Source organism: Haliaeetus albicilla, chromosome 20, assembly GCF_947461875.1.
Source record: "Haliaeetus albicilla chromosome 20, bHalAlb1.1, whole genome shotgun sequence".
Lineage (NCBI taxonomy): Eukaryota > Metazoa > Chordata > Aves > Accipitriformes > Accipitridae > Haliaeetus > Haliaeetus albicilla.
Genome location: NC_091502.1, coordinates 4304826 through 4330989, shown reverse-complemented (window position 1 = coordinate 4330989; position 26164 = coordinate 4304826). Strand labels below are relative to the sequence as shown.

The 26164-nt window shown below is 44.3% G+C and overlaps 1 protein-coding gene and 1 long non-coding RNA gene across 12 annotated transcripts in view; one reads left to right on the top strand and one right to left on the bottom strand.

Annotated features, from left to right (window-relative positions):
* KATNAL1 (katanin catalytic subunit A1 like 1) overlaps positions 1 to 23634 on the bottom strand; it is a 43478-nt gene extending 19844 nt beyond the window's left edge. Inside the window, exons 1-5 of one of the 9 annotated variants that reach the window (XM_069808056.1) lie at positions 23502 to 23620; positions 14929 to 15012; positions 13815 to 13990; positions 4868 to 5028; positions 2742 to 2910 (exon numbers count right to left, since the gene is read on the bottom strand). In XM_069808056.1, the coding sequence (XP_069664157.1) occupies positions 2742 to 2910; positions 4868 to 5028; positions 13815 to 13976 (492 nt within the window). In that variant the 5' untranslated portion in view covers positions 13977 to 13990; positions 14929 to 15012; positions 23502 to 23620. Of the gene's footprint in view, positions 1 to 2741; positions 2911 to 4867; positions 5029 to 13814; positions 13991 to 14928; positions 15013 to 15753; positions 18509 to 23071; positions 23211 to 23501 lie in introns of those variants that run through there. The other 8 variants (XM_069808057.1, XM_069808058.1, XM_069808053.1 and 5 more) reach the window with 8 other exon arrangements.
* The window catches only part of LOC138690141 (uncharacterized), a 58917-nt gene continuing 56110 nt past the window's right edge, over positions 23358 to 26164 (top strand). For 2 of the 3 annotated variants that reach the window (XR_011328942.1, XR_011328940.1), the window contains exons 1-3: positions 23358 to 23515; positions 25167 to 25270; positions 25481 to 25708. This is a non-coding gene — a long non-coding RNA (uncharacterized lncRNA). The remainder of the gene's footprint in view (positions 23516 to 25166; positions 25271 to 25480; positions 25709 to 26164) is intronic. The other variant, XR_011328941.1, reaches the window with a different exon arrangement.

The window sequence follows — 26164 nt, the reverse complement described above, 5'->3', positions numbered from 1 at the left end:
ATGATACAGCAGAAGGTACCTTGAGAACAAGCCTAATAATTTCCAGTGGAACTAAGAAGGAAGAAGCACTTGAAAGCAGTATTTTAGAAAAAGGAACACGTAAATAAAAGGGTTTGGTGGATAAACACTATCCAGTGGGTTGCAGTTCAAAATTATTTTATATAGCACTACAAAAGGTCATTTTACAGCATAGTCAGGTTAAAACTCCTTATCCAAGATGGTTACAGTCAGAATGAAAAGATTATATGGTCTGGGAAAGAGAAATGGTGAAAGAAGGCATAACATGTAAAGTGAGACAAAACATTTCTAAACCATACATACTATAGCTATATTTACCTTGAAAAATTATCACAAATAAATATGCGTATTGCACTGAGATATTATAGCCAGGACAGCATACAACCTATTACACTGCAACCAACATCTTAGGAAATGGATATGGCGTCCATGTTCATTACATGTTCTAAGTAGTCCTAACCAACTACCCAAACAGAAGAACTACAGAGCTGAAACATTTATTATGAGAAAAGAGGTATCTGGTTACCTAGTTTAAGGCTTCAGTTTTGCCCTATTGTTTTTAACTGAACATGAAGAGTTACCGAAGCTGTTTGATTCAACATACTAGGCTACAGAGGTAAGCTCCTTGTAGCTTTAGTTCAGAAACTGAAGAACATAAACCCTTGCAAACTAAGAAAGGATAAAACTGCAAAGGAAGTTCCATGCCTGTGTGCAAAATATGGAAAGTTGCATTAACTTCTCTCATTTCCCATGCCTGTCTACTTCCTGTTTAATTCAAAATTTTCTTCAAAAGAAAATCATGGATGCCATGCAAAAATGGTCATACAACACGTGAGAATTTGTAACCTGGTGTGATTTTTGCATATATACCCCAGACAAAGAAAGTCAAATAGCCACAAAGTAACCAGACAAAGGCAAAACCAAGAGCACATGTGTTGGTATTTTTTGAAGAGTAGACATACTTTCCTTCTGCCACCTAGTGACCAATTTATTCAGATAAGAGTAGCGTTTAAAATGTACTATATTAAATGGAACACCTTCATGACTCTTCCTCCATCTGACAGCAGTAGTGTTGCTAATCGCATTATTCCCAGAGACAAGTATTGTACAAGTCATGTTGTTGTGGGCTCCTTATAGTAAAGCTCTATAATGCTCATCACCAGAAAGCTTTGAGAGCAGAGTTCACTCTCATTAGAGCTAAGACTTTGAAGGCTGCCTTACACAAGCACATCTGGTGAACCTGTCACACACCACAGCTCCAATTGCCCGTATAGCTGACAGAACTGTAAATAATTTCACAGATCTTCACAAGATTTTTATAGCTTGCAGGATGAACACTTGTTATTTTAAATCTTACTGATCCAGGGTAGAGAGATTTCTAAAGTGATTAAACTTGATCTGTGCAGTCACTCAGTGGCACTGCTGAAAATTTGTCTGGCCCTACGTACAGATGGTAATAAGGGCTGGGATAACTTTATACTTTTCCTGTGTATCAGAAAAGCAATTCATGATGGAAAAAGAGTATCTTTGAGTTCTCTCTGCACTGTGAAAAAGTGACCTGTAATAGAAAGGCCACGAAGGGACTATCCAAATTCATTTAGAAGAAAACTGGCCTAAATATTTTCTTATTCATCTATCAAGATCTGTACAATACTGTGTGCCCCCATAGGAAGGGGCTGCTTGTATCTCTGTCTGTCAGGAAAGTAAAACCACTTCAGTACGCTCTTGACTTGTATCATTTATACCACAGATTCCTTGGGTTCCTGGCACTGACTCCACAGTTAAATTTAAAAATCCAAGTGTGTCAGAAACAGCAATTTGCACACAGACCTTTTTTTCAGCCACAAAACAGTCCTGCCTTTGACATCACTACTTGATAGCGAATCACTGTTTCTCCTTTCCTTTCACTTCAGTGCTGCTTCTTTTTCATGGGTCTTGAGAGGAAAGAATCTCCAACTTCTTCTAATTTATTTCATTGTTTTTATTTTTAAAACAAAGCCTTTCCAAGAAGCATCTTCCTAAACACTATAATAAGTACAAAACCCTTTCCACAAACTAGAGAAAACGAAAGTTGCTAAGTTTGCTTTTACTATGTCTCCCTCACATCATTTTCAAATATTTAACTTCAAATAATTTGCCACAGATTTACCTAGCATCAATGCATTTACAGAACTGTCCTGAACTTCTAGGCATACCTAAATTTTACTATGGTGTGGCAGAGGCAATGGTACTGTGCAACTCCACTCACAATGCTTAAAGTCTAGAGAAGGGCACTGGTTTCACTTTTGCACTTTTTACATGGAAATCTTTACAAAAGACCTGAATTGGATTCCTTTTTTTAAAAAAAAGGGCAGGAGAGAAAGAGGAGAAGGTACTTTACGCCTGATTGACACTGATGGATTAGAGTCACGCCCATGGTCTAACTGAGATGATAAGAAACCCCCAAGCAACAGGCCACCATGCTTCCTCCCTATCAAAAAATCTTCTCAAATCAAGACAGAGCAAACAAGACAGAATTTTCCTTAATTTGCTGTCATTATTACTATATATCCCCATGATACACGCTTTGTCCATGAGGCAAGAGGAAAGCACCAAGTTTTCTTGCATGGGATTATTGTGGCTTTTTATTATTATCTGTATTAAAGACCTAAAACTAATAATGCTTCCCTTTGCCACCTGCCACATCATAACTCCTCCCCACCACGTTCTTCCCCACTTCTTACCTTGTCATCTCGTCCTCTAGCTCTCGATTCCCTTTCGCGGCTGCCTGTAGACTTCTCACCCTTGGATACCGCGTGTGCTCTGCCCGCAGGCCCACGGGGCTGCAGTCCTGGTGATTCTTTCCTCAAAGGTTTTACCTCTCGGTTGGGACGTTTTATCTGAGGTGGAGCCCTAACAACAAGCAACCACAACAAAAACATGCTAAAAACAGTGAAAAAAGAGCAACATTAAGAAGGAAGGATTCTAGTTTTTCATTAATTCCCTTAGTGTATTATTACTAAAGCTGACAAGCCCCTAAGTCTTATCTCCCTGTATCTGCAAATCCAGCAACATATTTCTGGTTCTGTCTGACATTCAAAGTAAGAAAAAAAATACAAAAGGAAAAAGAAGTTTCAACAGAGGAAAAAAAGAAAATTACCAATACTATTAGATCAGTATTCCTAACCAATCTTACAGCAAACCAACACACATGTAACAAAAGAGGAAACAATTTACTAGAAGTCTTCAAACTGTATTTTCCTCTGACTCCAGACCAGGAGATTATGTTAGGCTACATTCATATGCACGAGTTCTACACAACCAGATGACATGCCTGGTGAAAAAACTTTAAAGAAAAAAAGCTGGCTAATACCTTTGACAGGCCCAAAAAACAAAGGAGGGAGAATTTTAAAACAATCCTCCTACCTCTGACTTCATTCCCCTGTGTGAAAATGTCAAAAAGTAAAAATTGCCTAGAAAGCAAAAGCAAACAGAGCCAAACTGCAACCACCTATACTTGTGTGCATCACTCACAATGTCAAAGAGAACTCAGCAGTGGCACGAGAAGAAAGGATTTGGTTTTAAGACAAAACGTCACAGTCATTTTGTTCTAGGCATTGGACTTAAAATAGAGAACTAAAATAAATGGCCAGGAATGTCACCTGACTTTAATTAGTGCCCCCTATGAAACCTTCTACTGATTCTTGTTTTCAGTAACTCAAAATTTGCTAACTCCAACAACAGTTTCCTGGAATATGGCTTAAAAAGACTACACACTTAAACACACTGCTGGATACAACTGTTACATTTTGCTTTGTATACATTTTCATCAAACTTAACAGCATAAAAGAGTGGCTGATTTCCCTTACTTATTTGCACAAGATTTAAATTTCAGCTTAAAAAAGCAGATAAACTATTGGGCCTTTACCTCTAAGAAAGATACAAGAATAAATACATCTGGCACTCCATGTAACATTACCACAAAGATTCTGATAATCATTTCTACCACTCACAAAAGTAATCAGCGTTAATATTATTTTGCACTTACATTCTTAGGGTTTTTTGAAAAGTGAAGATCCATTTGTCTGATAATCATAAAGCACATAAATTTACAAGTAAACTTGGCACTTCTTTCTGTCAACCAAGGTCTCCCATTTTCATTTGTTCCTTTGCTTATGTGAGTATACACACATTAAAATTCTTTGCTATAATAATGTTAGAAAAATGTTGGCATGATAAATGTTATTCTTGTTTTTAAATCAGATCTGTTGTTTCCAACAACCTGTGTCAAGCTCTATTAGGGTGAAAATAGGGATTTCAGAAAATGCACAAGCATCTATTTTGAGAAAACTTTCAGCTAATTAAAGTTACCTTAAAGGTGGTTACAGAAGAGAAACACCATGTATAACAGAACATGCTTAGCAATAAAACTAACTAATGGATTAAACACAGGTCATATTATCTGTAGCTAGGGAGCGATTTCTAACCACCATGTCCTTCAAGATCCTTCAGTTCCAGCCCCTTACCAACTCCTCAGCCATCAGTGAATTCAACTGCTTAAATAAACTGAAATGGAAAAGTTTTCTCCCTGCACATGAGAAAGTCACCAACTCTCCAGCAGATTCTAGTTCCAGGCACTTAGCTAGTCACTCCTACCAGAATAAAGGAGAGACTTTCTTTAGAACTTCAGCAATAAATGCAACTGTAGTTTAATTACTTTTTTCCCCCAATGAATTATAATAATTCTTTACTACAAATGACTAAGGGGTAAATGAAATGTGCTTTTCACATTACGGATGCATTCAAAAAAGAACATAAAATTATGGCAACCCAACTTTATTCCACCCACGCTGCTTGAGCCTCTCATTACCTGTGTTCAGCTGGAACAGGAGGGGGCCAAACTGCAGGATCTCTAAAAGGCTCATCTTGACAGGATACAGGGATATCTGCAGGTCTATCCATTTTAAAACTCTCTAAAGTGTTGACAATGCTCTTAACTTGTTCATATTCTTCAGCTAATTCTTGTCGGACCTTGAGAAACACACACATTATTTAAAAATTGTTGCAATTCAAACTTTTTTTTTAAACCCATAGAAAGTACCTCAAAACACACGCCACCCTCAAAAGCAGGGACTCCCAAGCCTTTCCATTCACAAACCCCAGACCTATCAGGCTGACAATAGATCTTTTACAACAGCATAAACAATTGAATCTCTGTTGAGTTCATCTTCCTGCCTGTCAATGTCATGACCAGACATGATTGCCAACACAGCGATCGCCCTTCCATAACATGTGCTGATGCTTAGATTTATGTGTGCATGTTGACATATATGCACACATACACACACTTTTATACTAGTTAAGGGTGCTGTTGGCAGATCTTTAACATATTTGCTACTACTCTGGCTTAAAAGAACTTCTCTGATTACAGTCTCCAAGGTCCTAGTTATAAAACTGGCTAAATCATTAAAATATAGTAGTACAAAATTAACTTTGTGAGGGGCACAACATCATCATACAGTCAAAGCACAAGCCAATTCTTTGGTGGACTGCAAAGATTAGAACAGAAAATGGGAACTTTAACACCCTATAGCATAAGTTCAAATGATAAGTAGAGTAAGTGAAATAAAAATTAGAGGAAAGGATGTCTCAGAAAGAAATCAGGTTGCAGAATTATGCAGCTGAATTTTATACTTGATGTTTCTATTGCCACTAGTCAGGGAATTAGAACTACTGCAATAATTTCAAGATTATTTACTGGATATTTGTTCATTCCAATTTTCTTCCATGAAACCTAGGAAAAATAAAATCTGTGTAGAAATTTGCTAAGTTTTAAGTGATATGGTTTGTTATAAGCTCAAGTTTTGTATGCTAAGGTCACTGGTTCTTAGCACACACCAGCAGCCAAAACCAGCACTGTACATTCTTGCTCAGAAGCATAAGCTTTCAGTGCATTAGCTTAAGATGTACTAGGATTCACCTGAGTGCACTTGTACTGCATCTTACCAGTTTTCCACCTACACTCAGTGATGCCTTCCATCCTGCAGGATCAACCTCCGTGCTTACTTTGGTTTTTACCTACTTCAGGGTCGTAACACCCAGATGTCACCTCTTCACCGAAGTGTTGGTGCACAGCTAAAACTAATTCATGCATTGCTATGCATGCCTAGAAATCAGTATTGGCACTCTGCAGCTAAGATTACCTTAGGCCAATGTGAATCTTGCCTGTTACAGGCTCACAGCTGGAGCTAGAGGCATCCTGACCCTACTGTAAAGGCACATAGACTCTAAAAGCTCTTGTGAAGAAACACTACAGTCAGGATATTTGCAGGCTGCCACCAGGCACACTACTGAGTGAGGCTACAACTAGCATACCCTGCAAGGCTGAATCAAAAGCCAGGATCTGAAGTCAGCTTACAAGAAAGACACCAGGCATCCAGCTGTGCTCATGTCATACATCCACATTAAAAAAAGCTGGGAAAAACATTGCCTGGAAATGCTGCAGCCAGGATTCACTTTGTGGCAAATAGAGGAAGGCAACTGAGGACAATGTCCACAGATGTCAATGGTGCTGCCTGAAATCCAGACTCTCTTTGCTGTGCATATCCTGAGCAGATTGCGAGTAATCGAGAGGATCAGGAGAATGGAAGTCTGCACATCCAGACTGTCTGCTGAGGTTATAAATATAGCAACAGCAGATCAGGGAACTACTACTAAACTGCATCACATCTTATGACTGTTCTTGCTAATGGTGCTTACTGGTGAAAAGATGTGGCCGCTAGCCTGAGATCTTCCCATCTCCCTGTGTGCTTGTAAAGGAACCACGATGGGTATGTGCAGGGTGAGGTGTCTTGTCAGCACACATTCAGAAGCATACCTCTTCCAGCCTTATTTTCACCTGCTCGTCCCGTTTTTCTCTGCAGACTCTCATCTCCCCTCTCCGAACAGCGTCTTTCCTCACCCAGCCTGCTCTAGATATTCAAAAGAGCAGCAGCAGCCCTCCGCTTTTGGTGGGGCAACTTCAAGACAGAAAGTGCTGACATAACCATTTGCTGGGTATGGTGTATAAAAGACTGAATGACTAAATGGTCAGCACTCAATAACAAACATACATCACCCCTTTCTGGATCCTACAGTTCTCCTAAAATACTACCAGATACATCCCGCAGTAATGTATTGTCCTACTCTAATATTTTCCAGGAATTTTCCCACCAAAAGGACAAAATAGAAGCTTTCAGCAGCACAGAGAAATTCTTCTCTGGTTTAACACTTAAACCTTGTTTAAGAAGGAAAATATATATGACTGTTGTCAGCAAGATACCAGCAAGGACAGAAGCAAAGTGAATGGTAAATCCCCAAGGCCCTGCACAGTTCTTGCAACACTGCATTTACTTCACTAGAACCTCCATGTGCATCTGCACAAAAGGAGCCTTCGGTATGGGAAGAGCTTGATCACTTCACAGTGCAAAGCAGCCTTCTTGCTTGTTCAGATGGGGTAGCTGTATCTTTCCAAAGACACAGAACATCCAGCTCAGGCAGGATTGCTCTGGTAAAGACAGTCAATGCTTGACATGCCCCCCCCGCCCCGCCCTGCTTTGCTCTCTTTGCTTTCTCATCACACAATCAGCAGACACATCCCCCAATGCAAGAACTTCCAGCTGAGTTACAAATGTGATTGATTACTAATTTGGTTCCTTCAAACTGTCTAACACGCATCCCTCCTGTCCAAAAATAAATCCAGCCAAACAGCTGCTGTGAGGTACAAAGGAATGATACAGCGTAAATCCTCCAGGGCACTGCTCCATGAGAGACAGCAGCTTCCTACTCCAGTGCTCCAGGAATACAGACAGGATTCCTCCTATCAGCCTTCCAACACATGCGGAAAAGTTGGTGGAAAACAACTTGCTAGCACTGAGGGCCGGAGTGCTGTCATTCAGCTCTCTGGACCAGCAAGGAGGACAGTATCTGACAATTGAGAGAAAATGAGCCTTTGATGCATTGGAAGCTGAAAATAGAGTAACAACTGCTGGCCTTCTCTTATCCAGACTTGAGAAGACCAAACTCTGAAATACACACCCTTACCGCTTAGACAGTACCTGGCAAACCAACCAACAAAAAACCCTCAAGGTACTCAAAGAACAGGACCACAAAGGAAAACCAACTGATAAATTCCTAGGGGCCTTAAAGAAACCGAGTCAGATGAAACAGGTGCACAAAGAGTTTCTTGCAGTTGAGAAACAACTCAGACATGAGCCAAGAAGGGCTGTGCCGTAATTATGGAGGTGACTGAGCAGCACCTTTGAGTGATCAGTGCTACTCTGAAGCAACCTTGGAAGGCTGCAAACAGGACAATCACTGGTCTGGACTCCCCCAGTCTCTCTGCCTCCTGTCATACCCTTCCCTTGCATGCCAGTGCCCTCGGGGGGTTTCAGCTCAGGTTGTAAAGAGCCTGAAGAAAGCTTTTAGGTTATTTATGTTTAAGCAGTTTCAGGAGATAGCGTGAGCCAAGTTAGCAGCTCCATCACTGCCAAATAGGAAGATCTTGCTTCTCCTTGCTTCTTCTCCCCAACCACACTCTGCCGCCACTCTTCTGGATTCAATGCTGGCATCTCAATACAGTAACCCAGCTTGGTAAAATGGCAGAAAATTAGCCTAGGAGGGTTGAAAGAAAATAAAGGACACTTTTGCTGGGTTAGCAAACTGCACTGGCTTGCTACGCTGTGATCAGGTGAATCCCAGGAGAATGAACGGCAGGGTGCAGAGGAGGGAGAGAAGCTGGTGCAGCTGGAGGGAAGACCAGGTGGGAGAGAGCTTGGGCTCACTAGGCATGGCGGGATGTTAGCTGGGTTTCAGCTACCGTGTGAAACTGCCTGCTCCCCAGAGCCACACTCCACCAGCCACCCCTACCAGACACATTACCTCCTCCACAGAAGCAGCATCGTGGGCATTGGGTGATGTTGGGAAGCCTGATAAAAAGCCCTTCAGCCCAGGGGATGGCCCCACAGCTTTGTTTTGACATTCCAGCCCTAACAATTTACAGTACCTAAGCAGAAAACACATCCTAACATATGGGTATATAACACAGTGACCAAGAGTTGAGTTCGCTCTTTCTTAGTGGTAGTTCCAAAAACCATTTCAGGGACTTCCTTTGTATTTCACAATCTGGCAACTGTTGTATCTTTGGCATCACCAGCTTTTATTTGCTATGCTAGAGCTTGTACTTCTACACAACTTGCCACAGCAACAAGCACGAGTATTTGTACCTTGGTAAATACAAATAAGGTGGTTTGGGGTTTTTTTAAATTATATCATGCTGGAACAAAACCAATCAAGTTTCTATAAAAATGTTTTCCAAACCTGAAATTACTGCCTGCAATTAGTGTTAGTTATTCAACAAGTTCCATTTTAAAAAAGTGAAAATAACAATTCCCTAAACTATACCCAAAATGGATGCCCTGTAACCCAGTCTGATCCCATGGAGTCAAAGTATAACTCCTGTAATCACAGTTCTTCATGAGTTACCTGCAGAATATTCCTTAATTACTTATGGAGTAACCTAGGCATGAAGCAAAAACAACATAAGCACTGATTGACTGAAATGTGTTTAAAATTTTTAAAAAAGTTAAAATCATCCTTTATTCTTTAAGCAAGAATACAGTGCACCCAATCACCTGCACCAGTGACCATGGTCTGTAAGGGTGCCATGCTGGCTGCTCCAAGCACTCTGGGAATCATTGAACTCCTGCCTCAGCTCTGGCTGAGGCTCCTGTGCTCTCAGATATTGTGCAACACAGAGCACACGGTTATAACATGCAGCAGGTTTTGCTCGACAGCCGCTGGCCTTGTCGTAAGCCAGTACTATCTCCCGGGGGCACGTTCTGCTGTCATTCTGCAGCTGCTGAACTGTCACTGAAGCAGCTCTTTCCTACAAGCCAGCTGTCTAGTAAAAAGACTGCAACAGCCAAGAAACTCTTTCAGAATAAACAGGGGGAATGTCAACACAAGTAAAGTTCACAGTAGCAGTCATGGGAGTAAACCTACCTTTTATTGTTGTTAAGTAGAAAAAGAGATGAGTTGCTTCTGATTTTGAACCTTTCCAGTCCCAGCCTGCGTTTACATGGATGAATATGCCTACATGTCAGCCAAACCCCAAAGCACAGCAAAGAAGTAACTTTTTCTTTTTCAAATGAGCTCAGAGGCCTAGGAGTGAGGATAAGAATGGAGCTACTCTCAGCCACCCAAGAGCAAGCTGGGAACTCCCTGGATGCAAAACAAATAAGGGTCTCCAGAGCAGGTTGCCCTTGATATCCCCCAGCCAAGCTAGTTTTCAGACAGTCAATGATAATGAATTTTCCAAAGGGTCAGAAGAATTCTTACATTGTCACATCACTGCTTTTGTGGACCCTCCAGGATGCATCTTTTGCCCTTTTGAAATTCTGCAGGTCATGTCAGACTAATAACACAATCTGTCTCCCCCAGTCAATGCTGATTTTGAAGTCCCAGAAGCAGTATTGCACCAAGTGGAACTGAGCCAGTCAGTTGTTCCCAGAGGAGCAGAAGATACATGTTCACGTTCCTCCCAACCATCAGCACCAAGTCCGAGGAACCCTTGAAATCAGGGTGCCCAGCTGCAAAGCTGAAGCTGTCTGACTGTGTGACATGAAATACAAGCCACCAAATACTTGCACAGAATACCATTCTATCCAGACCAACCCGCAGAAATTTGAAAACAACGACACCTAAGCAAAGAGAGGTAGATCAAGAGCGTTTGGGAGTCTGACCCAAAATCCCAACTATTTCTGGTTCACCTCTGGTCTACGTTGCTCAATAAACTGCTGGAAAAATCCCGTGTAGTATACAAGGCAACAAAACAGATCCATCTAGCACGAGGTACCTATTCAGGATGGAGCACCGACTATAGAGAAATGACCAGATAGGGAGAACAATGGTTCATGTAACAGGTATGAGTTGGTCAGCTGCAGAGCCAGGGCTATAGCTATTCTTTGAGATGGTACTCATATGAACATTCCTATTTTATGAGCGAACATGTACACAAACACCTGAAACTGAGTTCACTGCCTCAGAAGTACCAATAGGACAAATACCCTGTTCGTGCACTGCGCGCAAAAGTACAGAAAGGAAGGACATGCTTCATACTGCCAGATCCCCTCGGCATCGGTGTCCCAGGAATCCTTCAGGAGGTTCAACATTGTGAATGTGCATGCAGACAGTACATCTCGGAGAAGAACTGGTTTAAGTAACAATCTTCTCCTTTGAGCACTTATCTACATGGACATTCACACTGTGGACCACTCCCAACAGTAAAAGCTCTACCAACCCAGTGTCTGCTAGAGATTGCTAAACTCCACCTCCAAAAGGTACCAGTGGTGTTATCCTCCTCAGATTCCTCAGAGGATGGAGAAACTGAAGAACCTAAAGAACAGGCTAGTTCCATACACCAGAAGAGACAGAATTTCCAGTAAAAATCAACTGCATTCATCCCCTTAACCATGACCTAAGGGTTGCTTTACTTCTGGTGCCGCTTGCAAGAAGCATACAGGTATGGGAATCTTTTGGTTTTGCACATTATTGATACCAAGCGGGTTAGACCTGAATTTTGCTAAACCTACGTAATCTGTATGGCATAGCTCTTTCATGAGAATGATCTAAAAAGAATAGCTACGTATTATTTTAATATTGAGAATGAGTGCTTCTTGTGATCCGACTTTTGGCTTAATTTTTTTCAGAACAGGCTGTCTGTCAGACAGCTACTAAATGTGACTGACAGTTTGGATGTAGCTGCTGTTGGAGCTGGAAAGCGGTGCTAACATCCAGATCATCAGACTCCCTCTTAGTCTGTCTCCAGGAGTGCGAAAGCACAACAATTATTTATCAAGAGTGGGTAAGAAAGCAGGTCTACCTCTATAGGTCTCACCAAACCATTCAGGTGCAGGTATAGAAAAGCTAGTGGTTCCAGGGCTGCATCATTTGCTCTCAGGGCTATATCATTTTGTTCCCAGTGCTACGGGTAGTCCCATAAATGACTGAGAAGGCAAACTGCCTGGGGATGAAGGACTTCCTTTTTTTTTTTTTTTTTAAATCACACTTCTTACTTTTTTGGTGTTTGTCCCTGAGCTGAGACTGGCACCAGCAACAGCAAAGCGATAGTCTGACAAAGCTCATCTGCCACCGCTGTGTTGGGAAGTCTCAGAATTAACATGAGCGCACAGCGTGACAGACACTACCCCACCTGCTGCTGATCTTTCTGGGGACAGTTCTCTAAAGCATTTATGGGACACTGTCAGGGGCCATTCTGTTTTTACCTAAAAGGGATAATTTCTGAGAAGGTGCCAACTTCAGATCCTCTGCTAAGGAGCCAGCTGCCTTCCCCAGGGAATAATCCTGTGAACTGTGTTAATGGTCCTTTATTACTTGAGGCTTGTCTCCAATGTGCAGCATGCATTCCATGGTACACAGGCTTCCCTGAAGCAGTTCAAACAACACACAACATCATGAGACTTGAAGTAACCTTCACAAGATAAGAGCTGTTAAAAGTTTAATGGAAGAATCAGTGTCATCAGAGGAAACACTAAATACTAGAAGTGAAGGCAATGCGGTGATGCAGCTGCAGAACAAGGAAAGCTTCATGCTCTACCTTCACGTCAGTTACAGGTTTGACAGAAACTAAGGACACACATGGGGCATGAACACCTTTTATCAGCATGCCCTGGGGTGGGGAGGAGCTTGAATACAACATTCAGCTTATTACACCACGAGGAAAGCTAGGCACTATCCCTGCTGCTTGTACATGCACACGCTTTGCAAGCTTTTAATAAGCAGACTTTTACGGTTCTATGATAAATACCTATGAATAGTACTGTCATTGCAAAATGATTGCTAACAGTGTTGTAGCTATCAGTACACAAAATACTCTGTTAGTGTCAGATGTTTCAAGCACAAAACCGTAACAAAGCACCTGCTGTAATAAAAAGGAAAAATTTGCTTCTGTTTTTAAGTGACACCATTTAAACGTATGATATTTAGAAAAACTCTTCTTGTAATCATCTCTTCAGCTACTTACTGCAAAATTATACCTTTTATAGGAGCTATGTTCTTTCAAAATGTAATATTTATGCTACATGAATTCTTTATTCTGGAATACACCTTTATACGTTTATCCTCCAATTTTTATTTTTTTCTTAATGGAGCATGTTTTGTACAATGGAAAATGGGATGACAAAATGTAAGGAAGACTTAAATACTCAAAGTGTTAAATGAGAGTTCTTACATTTCACCTGCGCATTACTTCCTTGGGTTCAACAGTACTCTACTTAGCAGGGAGATGCATGTGTGCAAGACTCAGGCTAAGAGTATTACCTGGAGTTTTAGAAACCTGATCTGAATTTGCACACTGTAGCATTATAGTTAACTGCTACTCAGACAACCATTCTAGTGATGCTAACCCATCCGCTCACATCTTAGTTTATGGGACATCAGATGGTCAAAAGATAGAACACCAAAAGGAAGCCCTCAGCAAAACAGTTTTTCCAAAGTAGACAATCACACCACAAACAGAGCAGTGATTAGCCAGACATCCTAAGTGAAAACAACAAAAAAATTGATTCAATTAGAACAAAAGAATTCCTTCTGCATGCGCCACAAAAATTATTTTCCCACAAATATCAACAAAGTATTGTAAAAGAAATGTTGTAAACTTAACTGAAGTATACGTCCTCTACATCTTAAAAGGTTTGGGAAGTATAGTGTGTTTTTCAAATATCAAGTAATAGAATAAAGGCAACCATATTTCACCTTACCTGTTGCCATTTGCCCTTAATTGCTGGATCTCTGATTGACTGGCAGTGTCTCTGGATTTGCTGGATGACACCCTGGTAATATACCATAGAAGAGTCATAATTCCCAAGGAGTGCATATTCTCTTCCTTTTTTGGCATTATCGCAAATCTCTGCTAAATTCATCTCCACTCAAAAGTCTAAAAGAGAACATAATCATCAGAAAAATGAATTTTACATGCTGTAGAATAATTCAGACCATGACACTTTAGTTTTGTTTTTCCTCTCATAGCTGAATTATGTCTCTCCGCCCCCCATTCCTGTCCAGTCCCCCTCATTTTCCACCATTTAGCCCTGAAGTATCTCTTTACTAGCCTAAGGTTTGAGATCATGAATCACAACTCTTTTATAGTGATAAAAAACACAGCTTCTTTGCTGTCTTTGGCCCCAATCCTGTTAAATTAATGCAAGAAAATTAAATGCCCTGCCCCCACTGAACCTAACAAGCCAAACTTTAATTTGTAGATCACCACAATATACTGGCAGCCATCAACCCGTGAATCACAAATCACAGGAGGCATTAAATTGCTTTTTATACTGTTGTATTACATACGTGCCTAAATGTGCCAGCCAGCATCAGGGAAGTCTGCACTTAGCACTTTCAAGAGCCCTCACCCTAATGAGATTATGATATGGTTGAATGACAGCTCTACTATAGACAAAGTTGAGAGCCTCATTCTGTTTAAATATTCTTTCAAAGTACTCCAACATCTACATGCCGACTTGGATTTTTTCATTAAATTTAACATGTCACTCTGGGATTTATGGCAGAGTTAGCAATCCAAATTTAAGATTTCTTAAAGCAGTGATTCCCAAAGTACAACCTTCCCCTAGTCCCCAAAACAATGTAAGATTTATAGATTTTACTAACTTTTTTATACAAATAGTAAATCGCAGCATGACTTTAAGGCAAACCCATAGTCCAACTTTTCCCAGTAACCATTCAAGAAAGCAATATTAAACCACACATTCAAAAGTAAGCTATGTTGTACAGCCAGGTTTGTATTTAAGGTTCAAGACCGAAGCAGTGCCGACCCCTTTATCTGAATCCCACATGACCCAAAGTCTAGGTCCTTACCACACAAAAAGAGCATCAGTTCCTTTCCCTTGTCCTCTGACTTGGGACGGGTGGGGTCCCTGACATTCACCCTGATATAAACCTCTGGAAATCAAAAATAAAAAATTACGATTCATAGCTACCCAATGCAGAGAGTTGCATTGACCAAGGGGGAGGAGGCCGGCTCGGGAGGGTCATCCACTAGCTGCATCGAGGTTTTGGCAAGACCAAGGTGGTGGAGAAGAAACAGGGAAGGAGGGATACAGCCAGAAGGGGAGAGAGCAGGGCGCGGAGCCTGGCGCAGCACACAGATCAGGCTGCACAGCTGAAGACAGCCCGTGATACGGGGGTGCGTGCAGTAGGAGCAGGTGGTAGCAGAGAGAAGCCAGAACAGGGAGAAACAACCTTTCACAGCCTAGCGGGTTATAAAAACGTTAGTAGTTTTTATAGAACAGACAAGACAAGATCAAGATGGCATTAAGGAGGATGTATCTTATGCCTTTGTATTCCCTCGTGCTTGGCAAAAGTCAAACCTCTGACAATAAGTTAAACATAAATCCACACGACCTTCATTCTGCCCTCCCTGAACGCTGCCTATAGCAAACATACGCTCTGCCTCTCGAGTGCCAAACTGACGGTCCCTCCTGCTGCCTGCAGCTGCACACCAGGACTGCTCCACCACCCCGTCATCCCTGCTCCCTGCAATTAAGCCGTAGAAACCTGCTACCCTCACTTAAACCCACAGGCCACACAGCTTCCACGTGGCTGAAGGCTTTGATGGCAAGAACACGCTGCTACCCCACGGCTGGCACTTCACCAAGCACGGCAAGACGCATTGGGGCTTACTCGTCCTCGTGCTGTGCCGCACGTTTCAGGTTGCAGATCATTCCCAAGGGCTGTTACAAACTTCTGGGCAGGAGCAGAACTAAGGTGGAAAGGGTGACAACCCTAATTTTGTTTTTTTCCCCAGTGCTGAGGAAGGGCAGGATACATTGCTGGAGAGCTCTAGCTCTGTCGCAATTAAGACCATTTAATTTTAAAATACAGAAGATGATAACTGATAGGAAAAAGTGATGTCACTTACATTGCACTGGAATTTGATAAAATGATAAGAGCTGAAAATAGGTTACAACCCATTCAGGTCTGATGAGTCAACTTACAAATGAACAAAACACCACCTGGGGCAGAATCCATTGCCCTGTCTTCAAACACATCCAGGTTAGGATCTGCTACACAACCAGCTTGTCCCCATAAGGAAAATGGTCCTCAAATCTCTGGAGGTTTTCCCCACATGTAGCAAAAAAGAGAGAGTAAATAAAATATTTCTAAGGAACTGTTGCATTCAATTCCTAGAAATCCATTAAACAGAACATGCACTTACTGCAGCAATCTCTCGTATCTGTTTATTACAGCTAGTTCCCACCCTGCAGGCATGTTTAACTCCCTTTTGCCTTAAGAGGGCTGACACTCGCATCCAGCTCCCCTTAATCCCAGAAAAGTGCCCCGCTCACCAGAGGAGACAACCTCCTTGTCTCCAGTGGAAGCTGGGCCAACCATGGGCAGGAGGCAAGGCACAGCAGCCACACAAACACATGCTCACTTCACAAGAGTGGTTAGCGCAGGGAGCTGGAAGTGGGAGGCAGAAAAATTTACATGGTCTTAAAACTGCAGGGGGAAACCAAAGGAGAGTCTCCCATCTCCTCCAGCAACCAAGAGCTGGTCATACTGGTGACACTGAAGCTTAAGCAAGAGCTTGATGCCCAGTGTGTCATGCTGGAGAGCTTCTAAACATCGACAGGCACTGACACTTGGAGCATACAGGGAGGTTGGTGGATGTACGTGTACGTACCTACTGAGCAGTAGATGCCTCCAGAGCTAGGCTGACAAAAGCCTCTGGAGCTCTCTTAGATTCAGGCACTTCAATTTTTACTTATCACCTACCCTAGACACCAAAGCAGGTAATATAGCTTGAGAAGGTGAATATACCTCAGACATGTTTGAAACAGCAACTGCAGACCTCAGTCCTAAATCAGTGCTGCCCCGACCCCCAGGCAGTTCTTTGAGGTCCTATTGCAAAAAGACTGGCTATTTTAAACTCATGGCTAAAAATACTTTAAACAAACTACAAACCTTTTACATGCACCAGTGATGGCAACGTTCGTTCAGAATAGCCAAAGTCAGTCAAAACAAGTACAGCCAAAATGAAGGAAAAATTATTTTTAGGAAAGAATTCCTTCCTGGATTGTTTTCTGGACAACCTCACTCTTCAGCACCGGGGGGTGGGGAGGAAGAAATAACTCGAACTAGGAGGGGGCTTTTTCATGTTATGTACTTATTTTTTATTATCTGTTCTACATTATGTTACAGAGTTCATACAACATTGCAAACATCCAAGGAACCAGAAATACAGAAGTCATAAATAGCACTTCCGTTGTTTGTTTTTTGTTGCTTGGGGTTCTGTTTAAATATTTGCTTTTCCTACCATATCACAGCCACGTTTTTTAAGTAAATACACAGCCAGGGACAACTGTTGTCAGGTACATTTAGAACAACTTACACATTACTTGTGACACCAGCTTTTCATTCTATCATTGCATGGTTCTTTCCTGCACTAGACCATAACAGCTCCACGGCACATCAAGATATCCTTGGAGATTCCTTAGTTCACGGATCATTGACAAGAAGAGACATTACAGACATTCATGTCGGCATAGCTGCCACACATGGGGCCTTAAGCCCACTTGTGAAAAACCCTGCAGCAACTAGGCTAAAAGGTCACAGGGGATATTAATCTCTATTCTTTGGAACATAAGCTGAGCTGATCCCTATCTGAGGTCAGAAAAGAATTTTTCTCCCAGAACTAAAGCAACACACAGGTTGAGCAAGATCCAAAAGACAGTCTCTATTTTAACATTAAAGCATTATACATACACAAACATATCCACAGGCAGATACAGTGGCTGTGTGAATGGTGGGCAAAGCAGGACAGCTTGTTTAGCACACTATTCCAAACTTGTGAGCAACACCAGTGGGAATGCAGGACGACTGCCCTCCTTCAGCCCATCTCCCACTTAACCTCACCACAGTGCTACCAGAGGCAATAAATGCCTTCCCCTATAGATGGGGGCTGTAGCAGGGGTTTTCCTGTTGCTTGATAGTGAACATTCGACTCCGCAAGTGCCAAAATGAAAGGCATCTCTGCTATCTTTACATGTCGCTTTTATGCCTACATGTTTTGACACAACCAGTTACACAACCGCGTCCCATTTTCTCCACAGACACTCGACTCTTGCACAGGGCGGATTGACACTCGTTAAATGAGCAGTTACTCATTTCTGCTTTAGTCTCATTGTTTCAATAGTTGTATCAAGCCTTATTTACTGCCTACTAATAAGACTTTTTCTTTGAATCAATTGTTAATTCCTCACTGATAGGGCTATAATATACCTGTTTTTTTCTGGACATGTGTCTTGCTCTGACCGAAATTTTAGCCAGGCAGACCAAAAATTTTCCACAGCTCCCTCAGATTGCTGGACATATGGTCTCACGTCATAGCAGCTGTGCAGTATTGCTGAATGGACAGCTGAACATCTGGAAAGGCCTGGACATACACAGATGAAGACTGGTTACTAATTCTGTTTCTCATTTTCTGTAAATCAGCCATGCAGCATGATGCCAGGCATCCCAAAATGCAATGTAAGAGACCCGACTAACGTCACAAGACAGAAAGCCACGCTGTTAGGCACCATCTTCTGAAATCCAGTGCTGAGGTACGACTATACATTTTCCACTTCTACAAAATAGAGCTGGGATGGCCCTCTGCTGCTGCACAACCCCAGAACAGGACGATTGCCACACAGAGCAAAGCAAGGAAGCAAATTCCAGTGTTAAGAGGTTTTAATTTTTGGATTTTTCCACTTTTTGTGTGCACCCATTTCTGTTACCAGAGTCTAAGCAGTGAACTGAAGTTGTTCCTTTCTCAAATTCTTCTTACTGCTTGGAAGCTTTTCCTTACAATTAATCTAAACCCGCCCTTCTTAGTTTAAGGCCATATTGGTTTTGTAAGCCAGCTTTGACCAGTTTCAAACAGCTTCCTCTCCCTCGATTATGTTTTCACTTAAAACAGTACAACAATCCTATTTTCCATTTTCTCTTCAAAGTTAAAACTTGTTAAAATAGAGACATACAACAATATGACAATACCTTACCTGGAAAAGCATAAACTGCAACACTAACTGGAACAATATCAGAGGCAGAAAAAAGCATTTTTTCCCTGCATGACATGCAATTCCTACTAGAAGCCTACAGAAGTCTATTTCTGATGGAAATACATGCTGTATTTCTTTTTCATATGCTTGACATATTTTTATTTTTAAGACTAAGTTATTAAAAAATTTAATTATTCAAAAAAATTTAAATAAATCTTGCCTGCTTTATCAGAAAGATTATCCCTTTTCTTTTGACTTGGGTGCAGAAAAACTGGTCTTCATTTCTAATAATTAACTGTCCCTGTTCAGAAGCAATCTCTGATGCTGCAGACAATTAGCAGGCATTACGTTCGCATGACAAAAACAACATTTTAACTGATCATTGTCAGATAAAAGACAAACAAACAAAAGGCTTGCCAAGTTCCACAGCCAAATCTGTCTTTCCCCGTTAACTTGGCTTTGTTTAAACTTGCAGCTGTGGTCCCATGGACTGGTGTGGAAGCGAACAATCATTACCTCACAGGATCACAACTCCTGTTAAAAATATATATATAAATAAGAACGTGGCTCAGTTCCAGCACATTTGGATTTAAACTACATTTAAATGGCTTCTTGAATCAAAGACGAGAAGTGTGCTACGCAAGTGCGCTTTTCTTTTTTTCCTTTTGCTGTGTGCATCACAGCAAGACAAGAACAGCTACAACCGCAGCAGGGGCACCAGGAGTTGCAGTAGGTAATGCTATCCCCGTTCGAGATGTCACTCCAAAGCAGCACACACACCAGAGAAAACATACACACACCCCGTGGTCCAGGAAACCCAGCACCGAGGAGATCTTTCAATTCAGTTAACTGCTTTCTGTTAACTGTTTTTTGGCTGCTTTGCACTGAAACTGTTTTGAAATAGCAGATGTGGAGTTAATGGGGAAATGTGTATGGAAATGGGAAGGAGAAGCAGCATGCACATAGGTCTCAAACTATTTTTCTGTGGAATCTTCTGAGAGCTAACCTGAAAGGGAGAGTTGAATGTTACTTTAAACGCAAGTGAAAAAAAAAAATCTTCAAATGAAGACATTCACCACAACTTAACAGTAAACACAAATACTTAAGAAACACTAAACAGTTGGTCAGTGTTTTAATTAGAGATTATATACTATTGCACCAAACAGAAAGCACCCTGGACAATGAAATGGCCATTTGCAAAGCCTTTGAACTACAATTTTCTGAGGAACTAGAAGGAGCAGAATCAGAGATGGCTGTGCTATTCCTAAAACTGACAGCAAAATGTGTCCTTCCCCAGAGCAGCTCACGTACCCGCTTCAGGCATATCTGTACAGTCACATCACCATTATTCAGAGTAACGAAGTGTTCGTCAGCTAGGCTGGGTAACAGAAACGAAAACAGCTAACACGAACACTACAGGGCACTCTAGGGAGCGCAGCTCCATACACACAACAGTTTAGGCAATGAGAGGCTTGCTAGCTTCTTCCCCTTCTCAGCCCTGATGGACCCAGGCTGGCTCCACACCTCTCTCTTCTCTCCAGCACAGTCTCCAGGGCTTCTGGCATTAGTACCACACCAAACCCAAGCCAGTGTTCAGGTGGCACCAGCCCTGAGGTGACCGACCCCTCCTCTGACAGGATGCAGGGCTTAGATACCTGAAGGATTCTGCAGGACTTGTCCAGAGCTCAACAAAGTGGAACTCGGCCCAAAGCAACAATCCCTCTGTCCCTTTGTGGAGCCACTTGCTTCTCTGCACATCCCGTGTGTAAGCACTTCTGGTAGAGCAAACATGCCACCAAAGACTCCCAAGACGGGTCTGTGCAGAGCCAGCTTGGGTTCAAAGTGTTTATTAGGTCGGGCTCTGTGCCAAGAAAGGCAGTTAAACTGCTTCTGCACCTGGCCCTGGATACAGCATATATCCATGTTCCCACAGCGCTGCAGCTCATGAGCTCTGCCAGACCATAGTCAGCTCCACAAAGATTCAGTTCTGGTGCTGCTACATTCCTAGTGCAGCCAATCTGCAACCCAGATAAACTTTCCATGAATAATTGCAGGTTTAATGGACTCACACATGTGTTTATAACCCTGACTCATAAGGTCAGAATTTAGGCCTGAATACTTTTCCACCTTTCAAATTCCCCTCTGAATTCCAAAGAACTGGCTCTCTAGGACTATGAGTATGTATTTTTTAATGAGACTTTTGCTTTTTTAAATTGTTCTAAAGAATCGTATATATTCTTTAAAATACACATTTATATGCATATTGCTGTTAGTGCTACAGACATCAAGTCTTCAGATTTCTCAGCTCATCCCCAGAAGAATCAGCTTTTTTTTTTCTTTGCAATTATTTACACAGAAAACCAGATAAAGGCCTATTGTTGTTTCCTTGTCTTCCATTTACTTTTCTATCTTGAGACTGTGATTAGCTCAGGGCAAGATCCATTCCTCTCCATTACCTGCTCAAAAGCCCAAGTCTCTGAGAGCAAAGCACCCTGGAAGGGTGCTGCAGCAGTGATGTTCACTTCTGCAGTCTGCTAAGTATCAGGAGCTGCAAGAAGCCTAAGCCTGCCTAGGATATATCTGACATGGGGGTGGAGGGAATGAAGAAAAAGAAACCGCCCAAAACCCCTCAACTGCAATAAAAATCAAACATCCGTTGGAAAGAAGCCCATCTCTGTGACATCTGAAACTGTATTAGGAATAGACATTCAATATTCATATAAAAGGAAGTACTGATGCTTTTAAGACGCAGATTTTCAGGAAGAAAAAACAACTACCTCTAATATACCAGTCATAAATATGTATATTTTAAATATGATATGGAACAAGAACTGTAATTTTATTCCCCCTCATGCCCGTTGGGGAATACAAGATAAAGGATAACACTAGAACTGTCATCAGAGGAAATGGAGAGGGAAAAGAGACAAATGCCAATACTGACATCATGACAGAAATGTGGGCACAATAGAGATGAAGTAAAATTATTTTAAAAAGTAATGCTGTGTCTGCTCATGTAAAGACCACCTAGTGCAACAAGTTCAACTGAGCCAAAGCGTGGTAGGACACGTGAAAATGCAAACTATAAAGTAAACTGGTTGGGGAAACTTTCCACAGCCACGAGCTCCTGGCTCTCTTTGGCCGCTGCCTCCTCCGTATCCATTTACCCACCCTCCAATGCACTCTGCCTTCCGCATAGCCCTCCCCTTGCATCTGCTCAGCCATTCCTCCTCCTCCAGCAGATCTCTCCCCTTCCATCCATCCACCTACGCTCCCAGCTGCCCCTTTCCTCGTACTCCTTCCTTCCTCAACCTCCAGCAGAGTCCCCCGCTTCCATCCACACGCCGCCCAATCCACCCTCCCCCGGGACGCCGGCAATTCCCTCCTCCCGCAACACGCCCTTCCTCCCGCAGCCATCGACCCACCGTGCTCCCACCCCTCCCACCCAGCCCGGCCTGCCGCATACCCCTCCCTCGCTGCCGCAACCCTCCCCTCAGCACCGCAGGCTGCCCCTCCGCCCCTCATACTCCTCCTCCCGCACCCCCCCACCCCAGGCACCGTGTTCCCCTTCCACACTTGTCCCTCCCTCCCGCTCCCGGCAGTGGTAAACGGACACCCTTCATCCCCATCCACAGCGCTCCGACCCTGCCATCCCCTCAGAGGCGGTTCCCGGCCCCGCCATCCCCTCAGAGGCAGCTCCGGCCCCGCCACCCCCCTCAGAGGCAGCTCCGGCCCCGCCACCCCCCTCAGAGGCAGCTCCGGCCCCGCCACCCCCCTCAGAGGCGGCTCCCGGCCCCGCCGTCCCCCTCAGAGGCAGCTCCGGCCCCGCCGTCCCCTCAGAGGCGGCTCCCGGCCCCGCCGTCCCGTCAGAGGCAGCTCCGGCCCCGCCATCCCCCTCAGAGGCGGCTCCCGGCCCCGCCGTCCCCTCAGAGGCGGCTCCGGCCCAGCCATCCCCTCACAGGCGGCTCCGGAGAGACAAGTCGCCTCAACGCCCTCATTCACAGAGAGTCGTCGTCGCTTCCCCCCCGCCCCGCCATCGCCGCCTCCTCACAACAGTGTCCTCTGCGGGGGCAAAGCCGCGGTACCCATCTCCCCCCCCCCCCCCGCCGCCGAGCGCGCTGGGGTTTGTAGTCCTCACCCGCCGCCTCTCCCCTCAGCCCCCAGCGCCCCGGGGGGGAGCGCGGACTACACTTCCCAGCAGGCTCCGCGGTGTGGGGGGGGGGGGCCTGCCCTCCGCCAGCCTCTCCCCGCTGCTATCCCCCCCCTCCCGTTCCCGCCGCCGCGCTGAGGGAGGCGGCGGCGGCGGCGGGAGGGCGGCCCCGTTGGGTCGAGGTCCGATCCGCCGCCGGCCGTGAGAGGCCGCCCTGTAAAGCCGGGCCCTGCCGTTACCTGGGAGAGCCGGGGTGCGTGTCCGCGGACGGGAGCGGTGCGGGGAGGGGGGCGCAGCCCTTCTTGCTCTGTCAGACCGGGGAGAGGAGCGGGGGGAGAAGCACGGAGGGGGGGGGGGGGCGGCGACGGGTGGTTGCCATGGCGGCGGCGAGGGGACGGAGCCGCATCCCGCTACTCCGCCCCCGCCGGGAGGTCGCCGGGTCCCCGGGGCCCGGTGCGGAACGAGCGGTCGGGCATCGGCCTCTGCCAGCGGCCTCGGCCCCGGCCCGTCAGGGTTGGGGGGGGGGAAGGGTGGGGTTTTCCCGGCGAGTTTTAACACAAAGGGGAAAAAAAATCCCGCTGCGTGGCCGGGGATGGCTGAGGGTGCCGGCCGCCCCCCGCCCCAACCCGCGTTTTAGGCAGTCCTTGGGAAGATCTCTTGTCTTAAAACATGAGGCAGGCTGAGAGCCTTCCCCCTTCTAAGGGCGGGAGCGGGGAGCTGAGGTGGCGAGGGAGGAGGGTGGGAGTGCGAGAAACGAAATGCCACGACGTCCCGGCTGGCTGCGGTGCGGCTTCCTCTGGTCCTCTGTGTGCCATCTGTGTTGAGGGTTTAGTGGGTGAAGGCGCTTGCTCAGAATACAAACCTCGTCTGCTGCCACTTCAGCCAAAGGAGCGGCTAGGAAAGGGAAAACATGCGGTTGTCCCGTATTGGGGGGACTCGACACCGTCTTTGCGAGCGGGTTTCGTTGCTTTGATGTGACAGCAAAGGAACAGATTTGGGGATTTGCCCGTTCCTTGGACCAAAGTGATACCTGGCAATCGGGCAGCCTCCCAGGACGGCACCACCCAGTTTGTATCATCTGCTGAGGGTGAAGGTTACCTAGCGTTTCTGAACTGTGCATCTCACAGTTAATACGAACAGCCTGGCCCCTGCAAGGGGAGCAATGCGGTTATAAACCTTGCTGAGGATGTCGTTTCAGTTAATGCAAGCCAGCCTCTGTCTGTATTGCCACCAAAAGGGGCAGTCCTGCCTTCCTCTCTGATGGTGGCTACGCTTCCCTGTGTGTTATTTACACAGCAATAACGCTTATGTAGCCATCTGGCAAAGCAAGCCTGGGATCTGATCTGGTGGAAAGCCAATTATGCCTCTCCAAAAAATTACCAGTATTCAGCTGGATCAAGTTCCTGAACTAGCTGACCCTGCAGAGCTGCTGCAGGCGCAAGAAGGCAGAGGAGACGCGGAGGCAGGAGCAGCCCATTGAGATGCCAGCAGATCCGAGCCGTGTTTCTGCATGCAGCTGCACCACTGCAGTGACTCGTTATTGCTGGAGCTGCCTTGTGACAGCTCTGAGAGTGTCCCACTGATGATCACTCCTGATAATGACACGTGATTTCTCCGGAAAATGTCAATTGTAGTTACTTTAAGGTAGCAGCGTGAGGTTGTATCTCACAATAAGGTTTTCAGAAATGTTAACTGACACAAGTGAAAGAGCAGGGATTGAAACTAAAAGCTCAGTATGCCTCTTAAACAATACAGCATGTCTGAATGTGTCACTCGTATATCTACAGATCTTGCTTCCCTCAAAATCATGTGGAGATTCTTATGCCTTTGTGAGTATTTTAGAACTGGGGCCAAAATCGTGATGAATTCATAACAGCTGCAACTCTGGCTTCCCCTTTTTCCAGATTTCTTCAAACTTGCCTGCCCATGACATCAATTCCTGCTGGCTTTTCATATACCCAAAAGCATAGATGCTGTCCAGACCTTATAGAGTCCAATACTTCTCGGGGTGAGCAGATCATAAGCAGCCTGCTTCCAGCACCGCCGTAATATCCCTTCCCACAAGACTATATACTTCTTATCACATTAGGCAACACGTTAACTGCTTCGTCTGAGGACCATATCCTCCAGCTAGGAAACTGACGCAGAGGAGGTTGGTTATTTAGTCGTAATCTCTGTTTGTTTGGTTTGGGTTTTTTTTGCCCGTCCCTTTTTTTAGTGATTCTTGAGTCGAGTGGGGCTGCTTCCTAATGGCAGAGGGTACCCATACTACCGCTAACGTCCCTTTGAAAAGTAGTTGCTCAACACCAGAGCAATACCAGTGTCACCCTCAGAGGGAAAGTTTGGTAAACATTGGTCTACACAGTTTGCCGAGATCTGCTAAGTGACTGAGTCGGCAGGAAGAGGACCGCATCTCCAGGTTCCTAGCCATGCACGCTAGGTATAGGTAAGGATCACAGGATAATTCAGGTTGAAAGGAACCTCAGGAGGTCATTTAGTCCAGCCAGATAATCAGAAGTTCATAAATTCGTTAATAGGCAAAAGAATGGTAGCCATGACTGTGGCATTTCATAGCCTTTCCTATTGTTGCAGTTGGACAAACTCCAGCAAATCTGACTGGAGTGATGCAAAACATACTGCTTCCCTGACCATCTATTCTGCCTCCTTACTGAAGGTTCCTGCCTCCACAACAGTCCCAGACCGGAAAACACTAATGTTTCTAATCCATTTTAATACAAAATATGGCATTAAAGTCATCTTTATCAGCAGTTTAAGCTAACTTGCTGGACCTTGTATTGAGGCAGCTGGGACTACTGCATGTGTTTCATTCCACTGACTCTGCTGTGAGGCAGTAATCTCAGGCAAAGAGAAGGTAAGAAATTGCTGGGAGGGGGTGTGAGAC